The 18,410-nt window shown below is 45.4% G+C and overlaps 1 protein-coding gene across 7 annotated transcripts in view; it reads right to left on the reverse strand.

Moving 5' to 3' along the window:
* Positions 1 to 18,410, reverse strand: part of SPATS2L (spermatogenesis associated serine rich 2 like) — a 164,994-nt gene that overhangs the window by 9,681 nt on the left and 136,903 nt on the right. For all 7 annotated transcript variants that reach the window (XM_080798279.1, XM_080798274.1, XM_080798277.1 and 4 more), the window contains 2 exons: positions 7,033 to 7,091; positions 134 to 243 (listed from right to left, as the gene is read on the reverse strand). In XM_080798279.1, the coding sequence (XP_080654405.1) occupies positions 134 to 243; positions 7,033 to 7,091 (169 nt within the window). The remainder of the gene's footprint in view (positions 1 to 133; positions 244 to 7,032; positions 7,092 to 18,410) is intronic.

Below are 18,410 nucleotides of genomic sequence, written 5' to 3' on the forward strand. Positions count from 1 at the left end.
ACTGGGAAAGAGCATTAAAGCTGGGTGCGTTACATCAGATCCTCAGACAGCCGCACTCTTATCGATGCAAAACAAACGTAATGGGGATCAGATCTCTGGCTCCGGGTTCAGGCTGTGATATTTTAGAACTGACCTTAATTTCTGCCCTGAGTTCAGCCAGCTGCATCTCCGCCATCTGACTGGCCAGATCCGTCAGTCTCTTTAGTTCTTCCGCTTTCTTCTGACGAGCAGTCAGGATTTCCACTGCCAAATAAGAAAGAATAATGCGTTAGGGCCAGCGATCTAAACATATTAAATGACCTATTTCATGGGATCGGTTCTCCCTCCACGTACTGATCGCTCTGTTGGACCATGACGAGGTTTTCCGAGTTGGTTACTGAGGTGGGTTGGCCCTCGGTGCTCGGGACTGATCATTTCCGTATGTCCTTATCCACCAACTCCTAAATCAAACACGGTCCCTTTGGATTCACTGTACACCCACGGTCTTCTTCGCTTTCCTCACTGCCGTCTGATCTCACTTCCTTAATTTAGTCTTTGCAACTTGTGCGTTACTCAGAACCACTATCACCAAAAAAAGACACTTGGTGAAATCCTGTCTGAATGATATCACAAAGATAGGGAGGCCACTAAGCAAAAACCGTTCTCCTGGATGTGCCAGACTATTAAATTCTAACAGCATCAGACCTTCTGAACTTTACCACTTACTCATTTAGAGCCACTCGCTGTATCATTGGAATGTGACATCGAAGTTTTATTTTATTAGCTTTTTGTGAGCTAAAAAATGCCTCTGCTTTTGATACTCTGCAGATCTGTTGCCATTTTTGCAACCAAAGAGAAGTTCTAGACCAGAGTGCCTTGTTTTAAGCGTCCCCCATGGAAAAATGTCCAGGGTGAGTCACAACCCGCTTGGACTGGATTTGTGTATCCTCTTTAGCATCCGCACAGAAGACACCAGGGAGTTTTCTGGTGCCACATTTCACACGTCTGTCGGATGGCCTGAAGGTTCAAGCAGAGGTAGCAGTCCACAGGTGAACTTGTGGCACGTGTCTGTGTTTCCCAAAAGATTCTACCGCTAGCTCAAAAGCAATGCATACAATCACATAGAGTGAGATTGAAATATAAAATTTCCTCTTCCAAGAGATAGTTTGTTGTTCTCTAATTTGAAGTCAAAGACGAACTGCCTTCATTTCTTTTGGACAAGCATTTTGAGTTATGAGAAGAAAGAAGTCCACCCAATGAAGATGCTACACATGTTGGAGTCACATTCCTTTCTTGGCTGAACAAAAGTCTACTGCTTTATTAGACCAGATTCACAGCATACACGCAGAGCCGAACAATGATTTCTCACCGTAAAGTTCTTAATGTATAAATGTCAAAAACAGCCACTTCAAAACCCCTCGAAAAGTTGAAAAGCAATCAAGGGTTAAGATTTCCTGCAAACTATAATCCATGCTGCAGACAGACTGAGAAACATTATCTTTAATGCTGATACAAATGTTGAGATGTCGATAGAATCAGTAATCTATGACTCACAAGGCCTAATTGTTTGCTAAACTCCTCTAATCATGCTCTGATTACCCACCAGGACTCCCCTTGCCTCCCATTTACAAACCCATGTAGCTGAGTGGATGGAGGCTGATGTGTGCCCGTAGTCTTTCAGGACATAGGGGAGCTAGCGGAAAACGAGTTCCCATGATGGTTGTGCAAAGAATCCATCCGAGTACAGACCGTGTATTACTGAATGATGTCCCAGTTATCCAGTCACACAAAGAGGGCACACAGAGGTGGCCTACTCTCATGTGTGGCCACAGAGTACGTTATGTTTTGTTTGGTCCACATTTTACTTATACAAATGAATTGTCCGCATTGAAAATTAGGAGATTTCACTCAGAAGCTGGATTTCTGGCTTCTCCTAAAATATTAGAATTTCTGGCCACAGTTGGCCAACATCCCCATGTGGCAACAACTGGCTACCCTTGAGTTGTTGCCCTTTATGGATGGAGCGTGGCGCCCATCGTGCCGTCGTCACTCCCTGCCCTGCCTGGCTCATTAATGATCCCAGCCTGGCGCTTGGAGGCATCTCCAATCATGGCAGAGGCTACACTTAACAGTTTTTCGTGTCCACATTGCCCAGGGCCTGGTACAAAGTGGGTGCCCAGTATGTACATTTGCTGAATGAAGGGCTGAATGAACGCATCAATCCATTATTTAAAAGCAGTATGCGGGGGCGCCTGTGTGGCTCAGTGGGTTAAAGCCTCTGCCTTTGGCTCAGGTCATGATCCCAGGGTCCTGGGATCGAGCCCTGCGCTGGGCTCTCTGCTCAGCAGGGAGCCTGCTTCCCTTCCTCTCTCTCTGCCTGCCTCTGTGCCCACTTGTGATCTCTGTCAAATAAATAAATAAAATCTTTTTAAAAATTTTAAGAAAACACTTATTGAAAAAAAAAAAAAAAGCAATATGCGAGGTGCTTGGGTGCCGCAGGCGCTTAAGTGTCCGACTCTTGGTTTTGGCTCAGGTCATGATCTTGGGGTCATAAGATCGAGCCCCGTGTCAGGCTCTGGGCTTAGCACAGAGTCTGCTTAAGAGTCTCGTTCTCCCTCTGGCCTTCCCCTCCATGAGTGCGCTCTCTCTCAAACATAAATAAATCTTGAAAAAAAAAAAAAAAGAATACACAAATAAGGACAGTTCTTTTTCTAGAAGGACCACTGAGGCATGTTTAACATGTATACCTTTGATTATTTATATATTTGCCATAATTCAACATAGGAATGAGACTAAGTCTGTAGCATGAAAAAACGATTCTTGAGCAGGGAGTTGAAGCAAAGTGCTTTGCTCTTGCAAAGATTAAAAAAAGAAATTCCGAAGGCCTAGACTTGGTGAGCCGAGAGTAAAGGGGTCAGCAGAACCTGAATGACTACAGTTAAACAGATCTGACTTTTCTTAATGGATCATTTGTGGGACTGGTGACAATTAGGGATAATCGTACTTTTTGAGAAGAATTTGGGCATTCGCACAAAAGATTTTGTAGAAATAGATATAAATGGGTCCTGAAATAGGAATGCGGGTGCAAAATCACCAATAAATTCTGAGTTTACCCGCATGCAAATGTGCATGAAAATGAATACTTTTGCCTCAGCCAGTGTTGGGATGAATTTTACATACAGTCTCATTAACATCTCAAAGCCCTTCATTATGGAAAAGCCTTAAAACTGGAGATCTAAAGCCAATATTCTGTGGGGACACTAACAGGTTCACCTCAAAAACATCAATCACAGAAACAAAAAGCAAAAACAAAACCAGACCAGATCCTAAGACTCACTGATCCTCAAATTTAAAATAGAATAATAAGGAATGTTTTGAAAGCAACATCCTTTTGGAAATCTGTAGAGAGACAGTTTCATGCAGCTTTCATTTTCACTGCATTCGGGACTTCATTAGTATTATTGAGGTACTTTTATAAACAGTATCTGGTAGGCTGAAATCCACTTTCACAATAGGATTTATGAATGCCTTCAAGTTTTTGGAACACACTGGAAACTGGCTCTTGTTGCATGAACCATGGAAAATTTTAGGGCTTCTCAAATAATACTCTTTAGCAGAGGGTGGGCTTGAAATCCGGGGGGGGAGGAGCTGGGACACAAAGCTTGTTTCAAGCACGAAGATTCTTTGATACTTTTACCCTTTTACTCTTGTGAGTTCTTCCTTCACCTCCCAAGAGATGTGCACTCCTGTTAATGTTTTCTTCCCGTATCTCCAATAAATTTGATGCTCCAAGAACACACCTATTTTGATCTTCAGTTCTTTCAAACAGAGTCTGAGACCACAACACTACAACATGTTTTGCTTCTTCATCTAATAAACATAATAATCATATTATTTTTAGGGCTACTGTGGAACTAAATGAAATAACCTATGCGACATGTTTAGTATCATACACTAAAAAAATGCTAGCCTCAAATATTCATAAAGTGAGATATGTTCATCTAGAATATACTTCCTTTTTTTTTTTTGCTATTACTAATATTGGATCCCACAGCCTACAGATACTGAATTAATTACAATAATTCACTTAACAGATATTATGAAGTACCTACAGTCTTCTCAGCACTACGTCAGGTGCCATGACGGACAGAGGGGCTTATGTTACAACTGAGGAAATAAGGTGTGTAACATGTGCAGCAAATGGAAAATGTGGAAAGGACTCCGGAGACCATAGATGAGCCATCTCAAGACAGTGGTTGGAAAGACGGTTCAGTTCTTAGTGGAGGGAAATCCAGTGGTTCCCTCTGCCTGTGGAGACACGCCTGTGGCACCTGAGAGACGCTGCCGAGCTCGGTCGGCCTCCATTTTCTGGCGGTCATGTGAGGAGGCTGGACTGACCCCTTCCCTAGTGAGTGCTTTTCCCTTTTTGTGCACAGACTGGGTCAGGCACTGCGCTAAGTGCCTGGCATATATACTTTCCCCTTTTATCTTTACAGTAACTATTTGAGATGATACTATTCTTATTCCGCCTCTTCTGAGAAGTAAGTGTGGATGTTGAGGAGTTTAACAAATGGCTCAAAGGCACACAGCCAGTAAATAGGTGGAACGTGGATTTGAACTCAGTCTTGCTTGTCCCCAGCACAAGCAAAATGGCTTCCCAGGGGCTCTGGGCAGTTCTCAAACTAGGAGCCTTGGCACCAATGACTGAATGAAGTTAGGCAAACCCTACCAACCAATCTCACGCTTTTAGCTAGGCTGAGAATTCTGTGTGTGCAGGTCCCAGAGTTTGCTGTTTGCTGTCACACCCGGTTTGTGATAGTGCGTAACACATACGCGAGCGCACAGTAAATGTTTATTAATTGAGTGAATTTTAAAAATGGGGAAGCTCTCCAGAGATGCTCCAAATCCCACAGGTCTTGGATCCTAATATTATTCTCTCAAGAAGATAGAATGAGGGGCGCCTGGGTGGCCCAGTGGGTTAAAGCCTCTGCCTTCGGCTCAGGTCATGATCTCAGGGTCCTGGGATCGAGCCCTGCATCGGGCTCTCTGCTCAGCGGGGAGCCTGCTTCCCCCCTCTCTCTCTCTGCCTGCCTCTCTGCCTACTTGTGATCTCTCTCTGTCAAATAAATAAATAAAATCTTAAAGAAAGAAGAAGAAGATAGAATGAGCACGTGATATCTGAGGTCTACTGTTAACCTCTTAGGAGGGGATGTGCTAGTAACTTTGTATTTTGGTGCTAGAGACCCGTTTGTGTCTGTGTTGGCTGCTCACATTGTTATCAATAGGACATGAAACTAACAAGAAAGAATAAGCTATACCTAGGAAATGGGGGATATCCCGGATCATGTGGAAAGCAACTTTACTGAAGAAATGAACAAAGTTCATAAGAATAAAATAATATTTATTTTATAAAATAAAAACATTTTATAAAATAAAATAATTTCACATTCAAAGGGATTGTGTAACTGCCTAAATATTCCATAGCTGAACCCTGGATCACATTTCGTCTTATTTCATAAAACTTGCTGTTATTTGAAATTCTCGGACGTTGCTTAAAATCATTTTTTAAAAATTGTGTAACAAAAATACCAATCGTTACTTTTCACAAAGTGACTACTGAATTACGACCAAGGGCCAGACAAGAAAAATAGAAAAAGAATGAAGAATTTGGTCGGATCCTTCATTCTGGTAAAAAGAAAGACACCGCTGTCGAAGTGGGTTAAAGCCTCTGCCTTCGGCTCAGGTCATGATCTCAGGGTCCTGGGATCTCAGGGTCCCTGCACTGGGCTCTCTGCTCAGCAGGGAGCCTGCTTCCCCCTCTCTCTGCCTGCCTCTCAGCCGACCTGTGATCTCTGTCAGTCAAATAAATAAACAAAATCTTTTTAAAAAATAAAAAAATAAATAAAATGCACAGGAGATAAGAATTGTAAGCCCAGATCCCAGGTGAAAACTATGGTTTTAGGCTTCTCATCAATGACAGGGGACTGCATTTGATCCTAAGAGAGGGCTTAGCAGCCCCACCTGGGGCTTGCTATTGTCGCTGACAAAGCAATCTGGTCTCACAATGTCCCCTCGCCCCCCGCTCTCCCCCCCCCCCCCCCCCCGTGAACCCCAGCCTGTTTGTGGGAGTTTAAATCTGTCCTACTATCTGTTGAATAGTTTTATGACCATTGGACAAACTGAGAACTAGAAATAAGTATAAAGATAATACAATAAATCCAACCCAGTGTATACGAATATTTTAAGATTGTCTGAGGGTGTTTATTATTTAAACAGGGTATTTGGGACATTAAATAGTCTCATTTGTGATTTCAACTTAAAACCTGTCATTGATTTTCTTGTGAGGTGTTAAGCTGGCAGCTGGCAGCAGATATGACTGAGTTTGTAAACAGAACTGGGAGTGTTTTAAGAAAACTTCACTTAGTACATCTCTACGTTTGAATTATTAATCTTATAAGAGCTGTTTAAAAGCTTGGAACATGTTGCTTTTAGGCTGGTGAGTTTGCCTTGCCCGGCATCCGAAGTGCTCGGAAAAAAAGGCAGACGTTTAATTTATAGATGTGATTCAAAATGTTAAGGGGAATTTAAGTAAAGTTTCAAATGGACAGTTTTCTTAGAGGAATGTGATGTGTCAAACTTGAGGTAGCTGAACCTAAGAAAGAACAAGGGAAACATATCCTTTTAAGTCACATAGCCAGATATGGAAGTTGCAAAAGCATAAAACCGATGTTTGAAAATTTAATTTTAAATTCGATGTCATTTTAAACCTGATTACCTGTAAGTACCCCTTTATATGCCCCCAATTTTAAGTAACTCAGCCGGACACCTACTCTTTGCTGAGTACCTGCTCTGCTGTGCGCTCCTGGGGCCGCACCCACACGAGGTTCCCCAGGTCTCCAGGGGCTACGTGACTCGCCCGAGGTCCCAGAGCTCATTAGCCAGGATCTCGGTGTGAATTTTAGGACCTTTCTCAGAATCCATATCACTGCCAGTGGACCTACGGATTGCTTCAGACTAGGAGGCGCCTAACCAAACAACCGTGTGTCTACTTACTGGCTTCTTCTTTAACTTTATCCATTTCTGCCATTAACGAAACTTCTTTGTCAATGATGCTGAGAGGGGAAAAACAGAAACAAAAGCAAAGAATGCTTAGTCAAAGAGAAACCTTTAATAAGCACTGGAAGCACAAGAAAAATTATTTTCATTAAACAAAATACAAAATTACCATAAATATTTCTATGTTACAATGCCAGCAGCACCCTCTGCCTTTCCAAAAATGAGGCAACACGGAAGGGTTGCTCCCAAGTATTTCATAGTGACATCTGCTGATTAAATCATTGTCAGCAAATCTAAAAAAAAAAAAAAAAAAAGCCTTTTCCGACTTTCAGAATTGTGCTGCTTTGAATTTAAACTTGGCAGTACTTTTGCCCTATGAATTCTGAAGTTCCACGACCATATGAAGAGTATTTGAAAAGCCAGGGTTCAGGGGATCTAGGCCTGTAGTTTTCACATGCTTCTGTGCGTCGCTCCCCTAGATACTGGCTGGGGGGCGGGGAGGTGGGCGCATCTCTGATGCAGATGGCCCTGGGACCTGCTTTGGGAAGTAGAGCCTGGATCAATCCATCTACGTGTTCTGTAATAGGACTCTACGCGTTCTCATTCCCCCAAAGAAGCATTTCAAGTTCAAATTAACTTTTCCCCCACACTATATTACTTTTTGGTTAGTTCTTTGCATAAATAATAATCTGTCCAATAGTTCACTTCTCTCCCATCCTGACTGCTAGTTCCCCTCACAACAGAACACAGCATCAGAATCCCCTCATCCAGGTGACTCTCGAACACCACCTTGAACTCTGCAGGTCCTCTTACACACGTGTTGTTTTGGGTAAACACAATACAATACCGCAAGTGTATTCTCCTTATGACTTTTGCAATAACATTTTCGCTTCTCTAGCTTCCTTTATTGCAAGAACATACTATGTAATACATATAACATACGAGATGTGTGAATGGACCCTTTATGGTATTAGTAAGGCTTCTGGTCAGTCAGAGGTTATAAGTTAAGTTTTGGGGGAGTCAAAAAGGTTATACGCAGACTTTAGACTGTGTGGGGGGTGGGCACCCCAACTGTCTCCCCTCCATTGCTTAAGGGTCAGCTGTATATCCTTTCACAGATTTTCATGTATATGTAAGTGTAGATGCGAGGTATTTTAAAATTTTCATTTCAACCATAAATACTTCAATATATATCTCACAAAGATAATGACTTGTTGGGACTATAACCATAGAATTACTAGAATACCTACAAACATTAACAATAATTTAATATTATCAGGTATCTACTCAATGTCCAAATTTCCCTAATTGTTCCCTACTAATTTGTTAACAGTTTGTTTGAGCCAGGATCTAGGTAAGTCCAGCCATTGCAATTGGGCGATTGTCTAGGAAATCTGTTTTTAATCTCTCCACACCCTGTTTGCAACTCATCTGTTGAAGAAAGCAAGTTGTTTGTTCTGTTAAGTTGTCCAAGGTCTTAATTTTGCTGATTGTACTGCATGTTATTATTTAACCCATTCTTTTAATTTTCCTATGAATATGGTATGAGATATATAAATCTGATTAGATTCAGATTTGTTTTTATTCCAGGAAGGATACCTTATGTTATCTACTTCCATCAGCAGACATATAATGACCCAACGCAGTTATAAATATTCCTCTGAGAAAAAAACCAAACCTGAATGTATTCAAATTCTTATATCTCATAACAAATTTGTAGGAAATACAAAGGGCATCTCTATTTTTTACGATTATCAGCAGTCCCTGATGATGGTTACCTGGATAAATAGGGTTTTAAAAACGGGGCTATTCAAATTCTACTACTCCTTATTCACTTATTTACCTTGAAGTCTTGCACAAAGAGAAACTTTCCCTTACCAACTCTTTGGGTTAACATGTAGTACAATTTATATAGGTAAGCAGGATAAATGCTGGTAGATCCGTTTTCAAAACGATAGTTGGTTCCCTAGCATCCCTCCGAAGAAACCAATGAGATTTTTTTGCTTGTTTGTATAGTTTGTGAACTCATAATTAACGTGCTTCAATACACGGCAGTAAGCATCCGTAGTTATTACCTCTCTGTTCCAACCAATGTATTTTTTACCCCTATCAGGTGTACTTTTAAAACTTAAAGTGTATTTAAAATTTATTTCCTCTTAGGAGGAATATTTTGTAATATTTGTCAAGGTAAGAAGTGTCTTCGGGATATGTCTATAGGAGTTTTGGGGCTCCTCACCCAGACGATGGAACCTGAACACTTGGCGAGTCAGGACTTGAGCTGAGCAGCGCGGCTCGTTCCAATGAGGAAATCCTAAGGGAAAGAACTGACGTGTCCAGTGAGTGGCGAACTCTCCAGAACTGGGCGCTAAGCCTAATCCATCAAGTGTAGATATCAACTGTCCCCATGTCGCATACGGCTTAGGGTCACTGGATATGATCATGCTGGTGTGACCAGCACACCAGGATACCCGCAAGTTCTTTACTGACATTAAATAAGTATGATGTCAGTGTGTTTTAAATAGAGGAAGTACAGAAGAGAGTCTTCATCCCCCCTCTGTCCCCGTGTATTTGGCTCCCTTCCCTGCGGGTCTCCATCAACACCAGCTTCTTGCATTTCTTTCCAGAGACTATCTACTCATAAACCAGCATATGTGTCTTAATCATATGAAATGCTGAGTTAAGTCAAAAGAGGCTTGTGCGCCTGTGATTATGAGGTATATTTAGCTTCTCTGTCAAGTTCACACATGCAGCCAATATGGGCCAAGCAATTTTTTGTGTTTGTGTTTAACAGCTCACCCGGAGAGGGCAGTTCTACGTTTGCTTAGGAAAAGGAGGCTCACGGATGAGCTGTTAGAGAGACAAGGTGAGAACCTAGAAATCTGGAGTCAGGAGCCCCAGTCACAACGGTACGACTCAGCTTCTCTGCCTGAGGACACGTTTTGAATTTTTATCCCCTACAGAAAGAGAGGCAGAAGAGGGAGGGAGAAGAGTCAGCAAGAAGGGTGGGGACGGTGCGGGGTGAAGAGCCAGGAAGAGACCTCAGCGGTGGGGAGGGCACAGGAACTTCCAGGAGCCACAAGGCCGAAAGGGTACACGGCCAGGAGTGTGATGTGAGCCTTCCGGATTGTCCCTGTGCGGGAGCGGATGGTCTGAACGCGAGCAGGTGCGCACACAGACACCGAGGAGGGGGACGCCTTCCACGTTTGGGTCAGTATGAGGCTGAACAGATAGAAGGCGACTGAGCGCGAGAATATCCGGCCCACCTTCCCCCCTGGATCGGACACAAATCTTAGCGAGAGTTTGAATTCCACTGGACACCAACAGGAGTCCGCAGAACTAGGGGACAGGGATACTGCGGAGGAATCGCGAGAGCCCGGCAGCTAACACGAGCTCCCCTGTCCACCTGCGGGCTGCAGCAGGGCGCTCGGGCTTAGGCCACAGCGAGCACGGGAAATGCGGAGACTTACAGAATATTCAGCCATGGCACAAGCACTTGCTGAGTGCCTGCCCTGTGCCGGCAAGGGTGTTGGGGCAGGGCAATGCAGCTGGGGAGGAAGGTGAGAGGACCCGCCGAACTTACTGGAGAAAAAGCCAAAAACCAGATGGAAAGGGAAGACAATGATGACGGCAAGAAGAAATACCTCCACCCCCCCCCCCCCCACGCCGCCCACCCAGTAGGCTTCTAATTAGAGTCTCTGGGATCCGAGAGCATGCAAGGGACGAACCAAAGGAAATTCATGCCCAGGGTACAAGAGTAGGTGTGGTCAGGCTTCCGGAGGGCGGGTGCCAGGGCAGCCTCCCGTGGTCCTCCCACCCACCCAGCTCCCAAACAAGGCCCTGGAGCGTGGAGGCTGGGAGCCCCGCCGCCTGTGTGCGTTGGGAGGGGAGAATGGTGGAGGCAGGGGCCTTTGCTAATTTCTTTGCCAGCTGCAAGATTGGGGTAAATTCTTGTTGATTAAATTTGTTCACATAATTATGTGCCTAGAGAGTTTACAAATGGACATCAGGGGCATAAGACCTACCCCCAGGCCCAACACATCCTCAACAAAGCTGGATATTGACACAATGGTTAGTTTGGGCCTTCCGGGCCAGCAACAGGAGGGAAGAAGGTTTTCACAGTAAACTGTTAATCTGCTTAATGACCACTTGAGGATGTGAAGGAGTCCGTGAAGCTGGCATCGAACCGTGCTTCCATTCCACTGGGTATTTCAACAAACGACTGTCCTCAAGCATCTCCGTAATTCCAGCACTGCTAGGTCTGACTACTTTCAAAACTCATGTGCATGAAGGCAAGCCAGGGATCCCTGCTGAATCCGGACCCTGCGCAGAACCCACGACTGGAACGCAGATCAGGGTTCGGGGCCAGCGGAAGCAGCGCCTTCCGATCCTCCCTCCGGGATCTCAGTAGGGTACGCCTGAGGGTCTCTTTGGGCTTCACTTTCAAGGCGGCAGGACTGTGGAAGGGAAGGACATCGCGGGAAGTAGATAGGGAGGATGAAGAGGCGGTAGTAGGAAAGGCCAGTAGTAAAGGTCGGACAGCGAGGAGCCAGACCAAAGGAGGAAAAGAGGAAAGGCTGCGTCCAACACCTTCCAGGGCCTGGTGTCATATCCAGCTCCATGAGCACATGCCTCAGCGCCATGTGTGAGCCCTGCTGGATCTCCTTAGGGGTCCCGGGACAGATGCATACACCGAGTGCGCCTCATGAAACACTCTGCAGGCTGGCAAGGACAGAGCGTGCTGGGCAAAGCCCTGGGACGGGGTTAGCAGATACAGAGGCAGGGAGGGAGGGTCTTGAGAGGAATGACATCAGAGAGTTGAAGAGTCACAGAGAAATCACAGGCAGTGTCACAGACCACATTCCTACTGAGGAGCAGAAAGGTCACGTGTTTGCTTTTTAGGTACACCTCTGCAGACAGATGTTAGCCCTGAGGTGCTTCAGAATGAGAGCTGATCATAACTAACACAACCTGAGTGCCTACTGTGTGCTGGGCACCAGCTTCATGAAACCCCGCAAGGTCTCTGCTCTGCTCTCTCCTCACCACAGGGCCTTGGCACATGCCCTTCCCGCTGCTGGAAGACAACTTTCCTCCCCAGCCCTGCTGTTCTTTATTTCATTAACTGTGAGTCTTTGTTCAGGTCTCCACTAAGTCATCACTTTTTCAGGGAGAAACTCTGAGTTTTAAAAACTTCTGTTCAACTTTATGGACTTAGACTGTTACGGGTTGCTCAACAACAAACTGCTCAGTAGTAACAATACCCGGAGTATGGAAAGAGCTCAAATGTCCATCGACTGATGAATGAATTAAGGAAGATGTGGGGTGTGTGGGTGTGTGCGCGCACGCATGTGCACGCACACACACACACAATATTATCCAGCCATCAGAAAGAATGAAATCTTACCATTTGCAACAACGTGGATGGAGCTAGAGAGTATAATGCTAAGAAAAATAAGTCAGGCAGAGAAAGACAAGAAACATATGATTTCACTCATATGTGGAATTTAAGAAACAAAACAGATGACCACAGGGGAAGAGGGAAAAAGAAAAGGGAGAGGGAAACAAACCATAAGAAATTCTTAACTACAGAGAACAAACTGAGGGTTGCTGGAGGGGAGGTGGGCAGGCGATGGGCTAAATGGGTGACGGGCACTTGGGATGAGCACTGGGTGTCATAGGTAAGTGATGAAATTCTACTGCTGAAACTAACATGACACTATATATCAACTAACTGGAATTTAAATAAAAACTTGAAGAAACTGCCCAACAGTGATGAGCAGGAGAGACAATGTATTCATTTTTCTGTGGGATAACAATAATGAAACTTCTTAATCCGTCTACTGTAGTGCTTGCATATAAATCACGTTTAAGCAAAAATTTATATAATTTTTACCACTGATGGAATCTAATCATTTGAGACCTTATGAATAAAAGTGCAATGATAATCACCGAACCACACAGGGTTTGGCTCAGAATCAAAACACACAGTTGATGTTTCTGTATGCAAATTAGGGTGGTAATAAATTATTGAAATTTGTGCTTTCCCCCACTGATCGTCTGTAACTCCTGCTTTTGAACATTTTTGCTTTGAAATAGTAATCCTCTGTACTTGACAGAAATACAGAACTCTTTAACCAGCCTTTCACTGACCACTATAAGTTCTCTTTTTTAGAATTCACAGTTCTTTATTTGCTTATCTGAGAGAGAGAGAGAGAGACAGACCACGCTCAGGAGCAGAGGTAGGGGCAGAGGGGGAGGGAGGAGGACAAGCCGACTTCCTGCTGAGCACGCAGGGCTCCATCTCAGGACCCTGAGATCCAGACCTGAGCCGAAATCAAGAGTCTGATGTTCAGTGAACTGAGCCACCAAGGCACCCCCCCCGGATATTCTTTAAATGGTTGGATAAAGTCCTCCGGAGGGCACCAGACTCAAGACACATCGAACACGTTCTATATCAACTGAGCTCACATAAAACCTATGCTGACCTCACATGTTTCAGATGTGCCCTTTATCCTTCCCGAAACACATCTTCTCATTTTATCTAAACTGTCTGGATAGTAAAATTTTATTCTATTGCCATAAAAAAGCTTTTATTATTAAAGCAATAAGGTGTAAGGAGGAGATTACCATGGCAAAGCCTTTACGGTTTATTATATAGTTAATCACAGAGATAAAGTGTCATTTAATAAAAATGTTTCTACTGTCTTGCTTCTTTTCTACAGAGGAGTTATAATAACAATAATAAAAAGAATCAGAAAGGCACTTTAGCAGGAAGAGATTTATCATTTCCTGCTCTTGAGAGATTTTTCCTTAAACCTGGAGACGAAAACACTGAGGGACAAAACTGCTTCCTTTGGAAGCAGGGGTGAGCCACATCGAGTCCGGTGTCCCTCATAAATAAAGATGCTGGGCTAGGGAGCAGCCCCGGGACTGTCAGTGGTTGATAAGCCGGCGAGCAGAACCTGCTCGTGGGTACCGAGGAATGAAAGCAGAATTTCAAAGGGAATTTCAAGAAATCAATCTGCAGCGGCAGCCAGATTCGATGTTAAAAACAGTTAAAACTAGACCACATTTCATCTCGGTGAGTTTGCCTCAGGGAGGCTGCAGTGAGAGAAGCTGCCGGCGACCATCTGATCCCAGACAATCTGGCTTCAGGACCTTCTCGTGGACGAAGAGCTTCCGCTCAGAGCCTCCTTAACTCCTCAGCTGCCAAGCAGGGCAAAGCAGGTGGAGTGGAGGGGGCGAGGCCAGCACGTGCTGTCCCCCAGCCCCGCAGAGGACGAGAGCACGGGAATGGATGGGGAGAAAGGATGCCCGCGAGCTCGGAGGTGATGCTCCGGTCCTTCTGGCCTGTACCGAAGAGCGTGAAGCAGGCAAATGAATGGCAAGCCATAAAGCCAGATTTCCTGTATTAAGACTTTCTCGTTCCTTCACTAAGAGAAAGAGTAAGGTAAAATCATTGCCCCCGCTGTGGGCTGCGCTCCTGCCCATGGCATCAGGGAAGGACTGTGAAGGCCCGGAGGAGAGCCGGCTGGGCTGCCGGCAGCCTCAGGGCCCAGTGGGCCTCGAGCTGAGGAGCCCCGGCTGATGGAAGAGGCAGCCTGTCCGCCCAGCAGGTGGATGGCAGGAAAACTCCCTTTATTAAACATTTAAGGGGTACCATCCTGTTGTATGGGTGCCATTCTAGTCCAACTTCCCGAATACTCGTGGACCCAGGGAATTCGCGGGCCCAGGGTAAAACCCATTTCTCAACTGTTGCTGTGGTCAACAGAGCTTCCGTCCTGGGCCCGACAGGCACAGGGGCAGTGAGACCGCGGGTGCTTTCCTCGTCCTTGGGTCAGAGGATTGGCAGCTCGACCGCTTACAACAGGTGCACGCGAACAGCGCCCGTGATCTCGCGTGCTGCCCGTTCCCCACTCCTGCTCTCTCTGCTCGCAGAATTCGGCCCCCACCCTCAAATACAGAACTGCGGTGTACGGATCATCGCGAGCTGCAGGCACTTGAAAAACAGCCAATGCAGGGAGAGGAGGTATTTGAACTCCCCTCATCTGCCTGAAGACAGAGCCTCCAAGGAACTCAGTTGTCATAAATCCCCCCCCACCCCGGAGGGTTCTGTCAACCCGGTGAGACTGCTGCCTTCTGTTACAGGAGAAGAGCCTAGAAGTGGACGCCACACTCAGACACGCTGTTACAAGTGATCACACCTCCCGTCTGCCCTTCTGAGGGTCTCTCATCTTTTCCAGAATCATTTACTCTCCTCTGAGAGGCCTACACCCACCCCCCCACCTTGCCCCCATCCCTGCTGAAACGACATTTAATTCTGAATCCTGAGCCCCCTAGGGAGCTTCCTGACTTTTCCCTGGGTCTCTCCCGTGTATACATGAGGTACACACGTTAATAAGCTTTTGTTCATGTTTCTTTTGTTAATCTGTCTTTAAACAGGGGTCTTGGCCCAAACCCGGGAGGGTGGACGGGAAGCTCTCTGTCCTGCCGTCCATCCCCATCTCGTCCCCTCTCCTGTAGCCTGTCTGCTGGTTACTGGTATCATGTGATCTGTGGGACTCCTTTTCCTTCACTTCCCACGTGATCACGGCCTCCAAAGTCTACCGCAGACAGGTCTCTCCTACCCTTCTCCTACCCGCTCTGGCTAGTTTCACTCCCCGCTCATTATGAAGTAGTTGGCTGTGTTTCATTCTGTGGTTTTGTGGGGATTCCTGGGTCTGTCGCCCTCTACTCTGTACCTTTTTCCATTCGATTTTACCAACCCCTGGCTTCTTTTTTATAATTGGAACCCTTCTTTTCTGCATGCAGCTGTGGTGACAAACTGATCTTTCTAAACGTCTCCTGAATTCCACACGGTTATTTGGCAAACATGGCAAAACGCAACATACATGCCTATGGCAGGTAGACCGGGGTTGGGATACAGCCCTTCAGTGGGGTGCCTCGTGATCGCGACTATCGGGGAAACAAAGCGGCAGCGCCTCGGAGCATGAATCATGCTTAAACTACAAAGCAGTCAAAATCCCTCTAGCTGTCGAAGAACGCAACAGCCGCACTCCATTTGCCAATCAGGCTGGGCCTGTTTTATTTCTCTTTTATCTGAAGTAATATCATCTGTTAACGTTAGTATCTCTTGGTTGCGTATCTCATATTGGAATCCTACAATAATTTAAATCACAGTCAATGAATATTTCATCGCACTGTCTGAGGGGCACTTCTGGAGTGAGGCTCATGCAGATTCAGCATAAGGACTGACGCCCAATACTTCTAATCCAGAAGGTCCTTAAGAAGCAAATAGTTAATTGAAAAAAAAAAACAACAACAGGGGTTCTTTCTCTTCTTGGAGTTTAAAAAGTGATATCAGAGTCGCACAATCCTACAAATTCTACAAATCTCACAATACCACATGCTCAGCTGAAAAATCTATCCTCCTTGTATACCTCCCTTTAGAATTTTACGTATGATTTCACTTAATAATATAATTTCTTGTCTTTACTAATTACTTCTTAGTTTTGTTTCTTTCCATGGAGATCACTAATCAGGGAAAGTAACTTAATGGTACTTCAATTTCTATAGCTATAAACATTATATCATTTACTCCCACCCCCTGAAAACAAACCCCCAAACTAATACCACCACTATGAAGGCAGACTCATATCTGTGGACGTTAATAGTCTTACAGCACAAGGGTGCCATTTAAGGCACTGACTTCACATTCTTCACATTTTTATTTCATGTTACATGCTCATTAAAAAAGCGGGAAAATATAGAAAGCAGGATAAAATAAAACCAACTTCAAAATGAAACAAGGCAAAGTATCTCTTTGTTTCATACCCCAAATAGAGTCAAGCGCTCAGAACACTGTGGCATTTCTCTCTAATTTGAGCGGGGAGGGGAGGTGTCTATGCAGAAGCCATCCCGGTTGCTGAACACAAGGAAGACAAACGGAAGCTGGAAAGGACGGGGGCGGCACAAGGAGTCCCAGCGAGGCTGGCCCACGTCCAGCCCAATGTCCTGGACTCGGGGAGCCTGCTCCCGGCCTCCTGATGGGCTCTTGTGTGAGAAGGGCCTGAGCTTCCTGGCTTGGGCCCCGAGGCTCCTCCCCACCCACCATCTCCAGGCTCGCTACTGCCACTCCTGCTGGGCACCTGCCCTAGTCCGCTGGTTTCCCAAGGGGAGTGGGGGGGGGGGCAGATGAAATACTGAGCTTCATGTATTTACTCTTTATTTAAGAAAGCAGACTTTCCTAATTTCCAGGATACAGATTAATAGCGGTATACCTATGTGACCTATAAACGAGTTTTCTGGTTTGAGAGGGATGTGTTCACAACTCATTTATTAATGGCATGAGACCCAGGGAACGTACTCCTCCCAGAGTGCACTGTGGTCTTTCTGCTTCGGGTTCCTCGTGTTGTTCCTCCTGCCGGCACCCTCTCCCTCCCTTCTCAGTCTGCCAATTCCTAGCCTCGCTTCGAGTGCCAGTCCAATGTCACCTCTGCGATGGGCTCTTTTCCTGCCGGCCCTCAACCCTCCCCAACGTGCGCTCCCTTTCCTGGTTTTCGCCATACCGCATTACACACCTTTCTGTCTACTCCCGCTAGACCTTGGACGTTTTTCGGAAGGACACCGTCTTTTATCTTTCAGTATTTCTAGCAGTGCTTCTTCAAGTGTGGTCCTCAGAGCATGTACACTGGTCCTCATGACCCCCCACTGTCTTCATGACACGTACGTTCCTGGGCTCCCCCTGCACCCACAGAATCAGAGCCTCTGGGAATGACGTCCAGGTGCTCCCTGTGCATCCCAAAGTCTGAGAAGCACCAGCTCATGACATGTTCATCTCCCTCCTGGAGGGTTGGATGGAAAAGGGAGAAGAGAAGGCAGAAAGAGGGCATGACAAGATGTGAGAGGGGAAGGAAGGTTGATCTGGTGACCACGGTGGCCATTCAGAATCAGGGTCCTTTTGCCTCACTTCTCTCTCCATCAAGCAATGAACAGTAAAACCGCGTGATGAGACATTCGCACCCCAAAGCTGGGATCCTCTGCATGCTAAATAGAAAAGTGGAGAAAGAGAATTTCTTCCCTTTGTCTTGGTACAGAGAGAATAAAATTGACTAAATACTTACCTGGAAGAGAAGAGAACCAACCTAGATGGGTCAGGCTAGAGATTTTCTAGAACACTCTGAACAGTGCATATCTTGCACACAAAATCTTCATAAAACCCCTTGACAGTAGTACCCCTTTTTGTAGCAGAGTGGAAGTAAGAAACTCAACCATCTTCAGAGCTAGAATATGTGAAGATGAGATTTAAACCCTATTCTAACTCTACGCATCACGCCTCCTAATTATGTGGTTAATAAACCTTGGAAGGGGCACCCGAG

The sequence above is a fragment of the Martes martes genome (genome assembly GCF_963455335.1).
Source record: "Martes martes genome assembly, chromosome: 3".
In the NCBI taxonomy this organism is placed as follows: Eukaryota; Metazoa; Chordata; class Mammalia; order Carnivora; family Mustelidae; genus Martes; species Martes martes.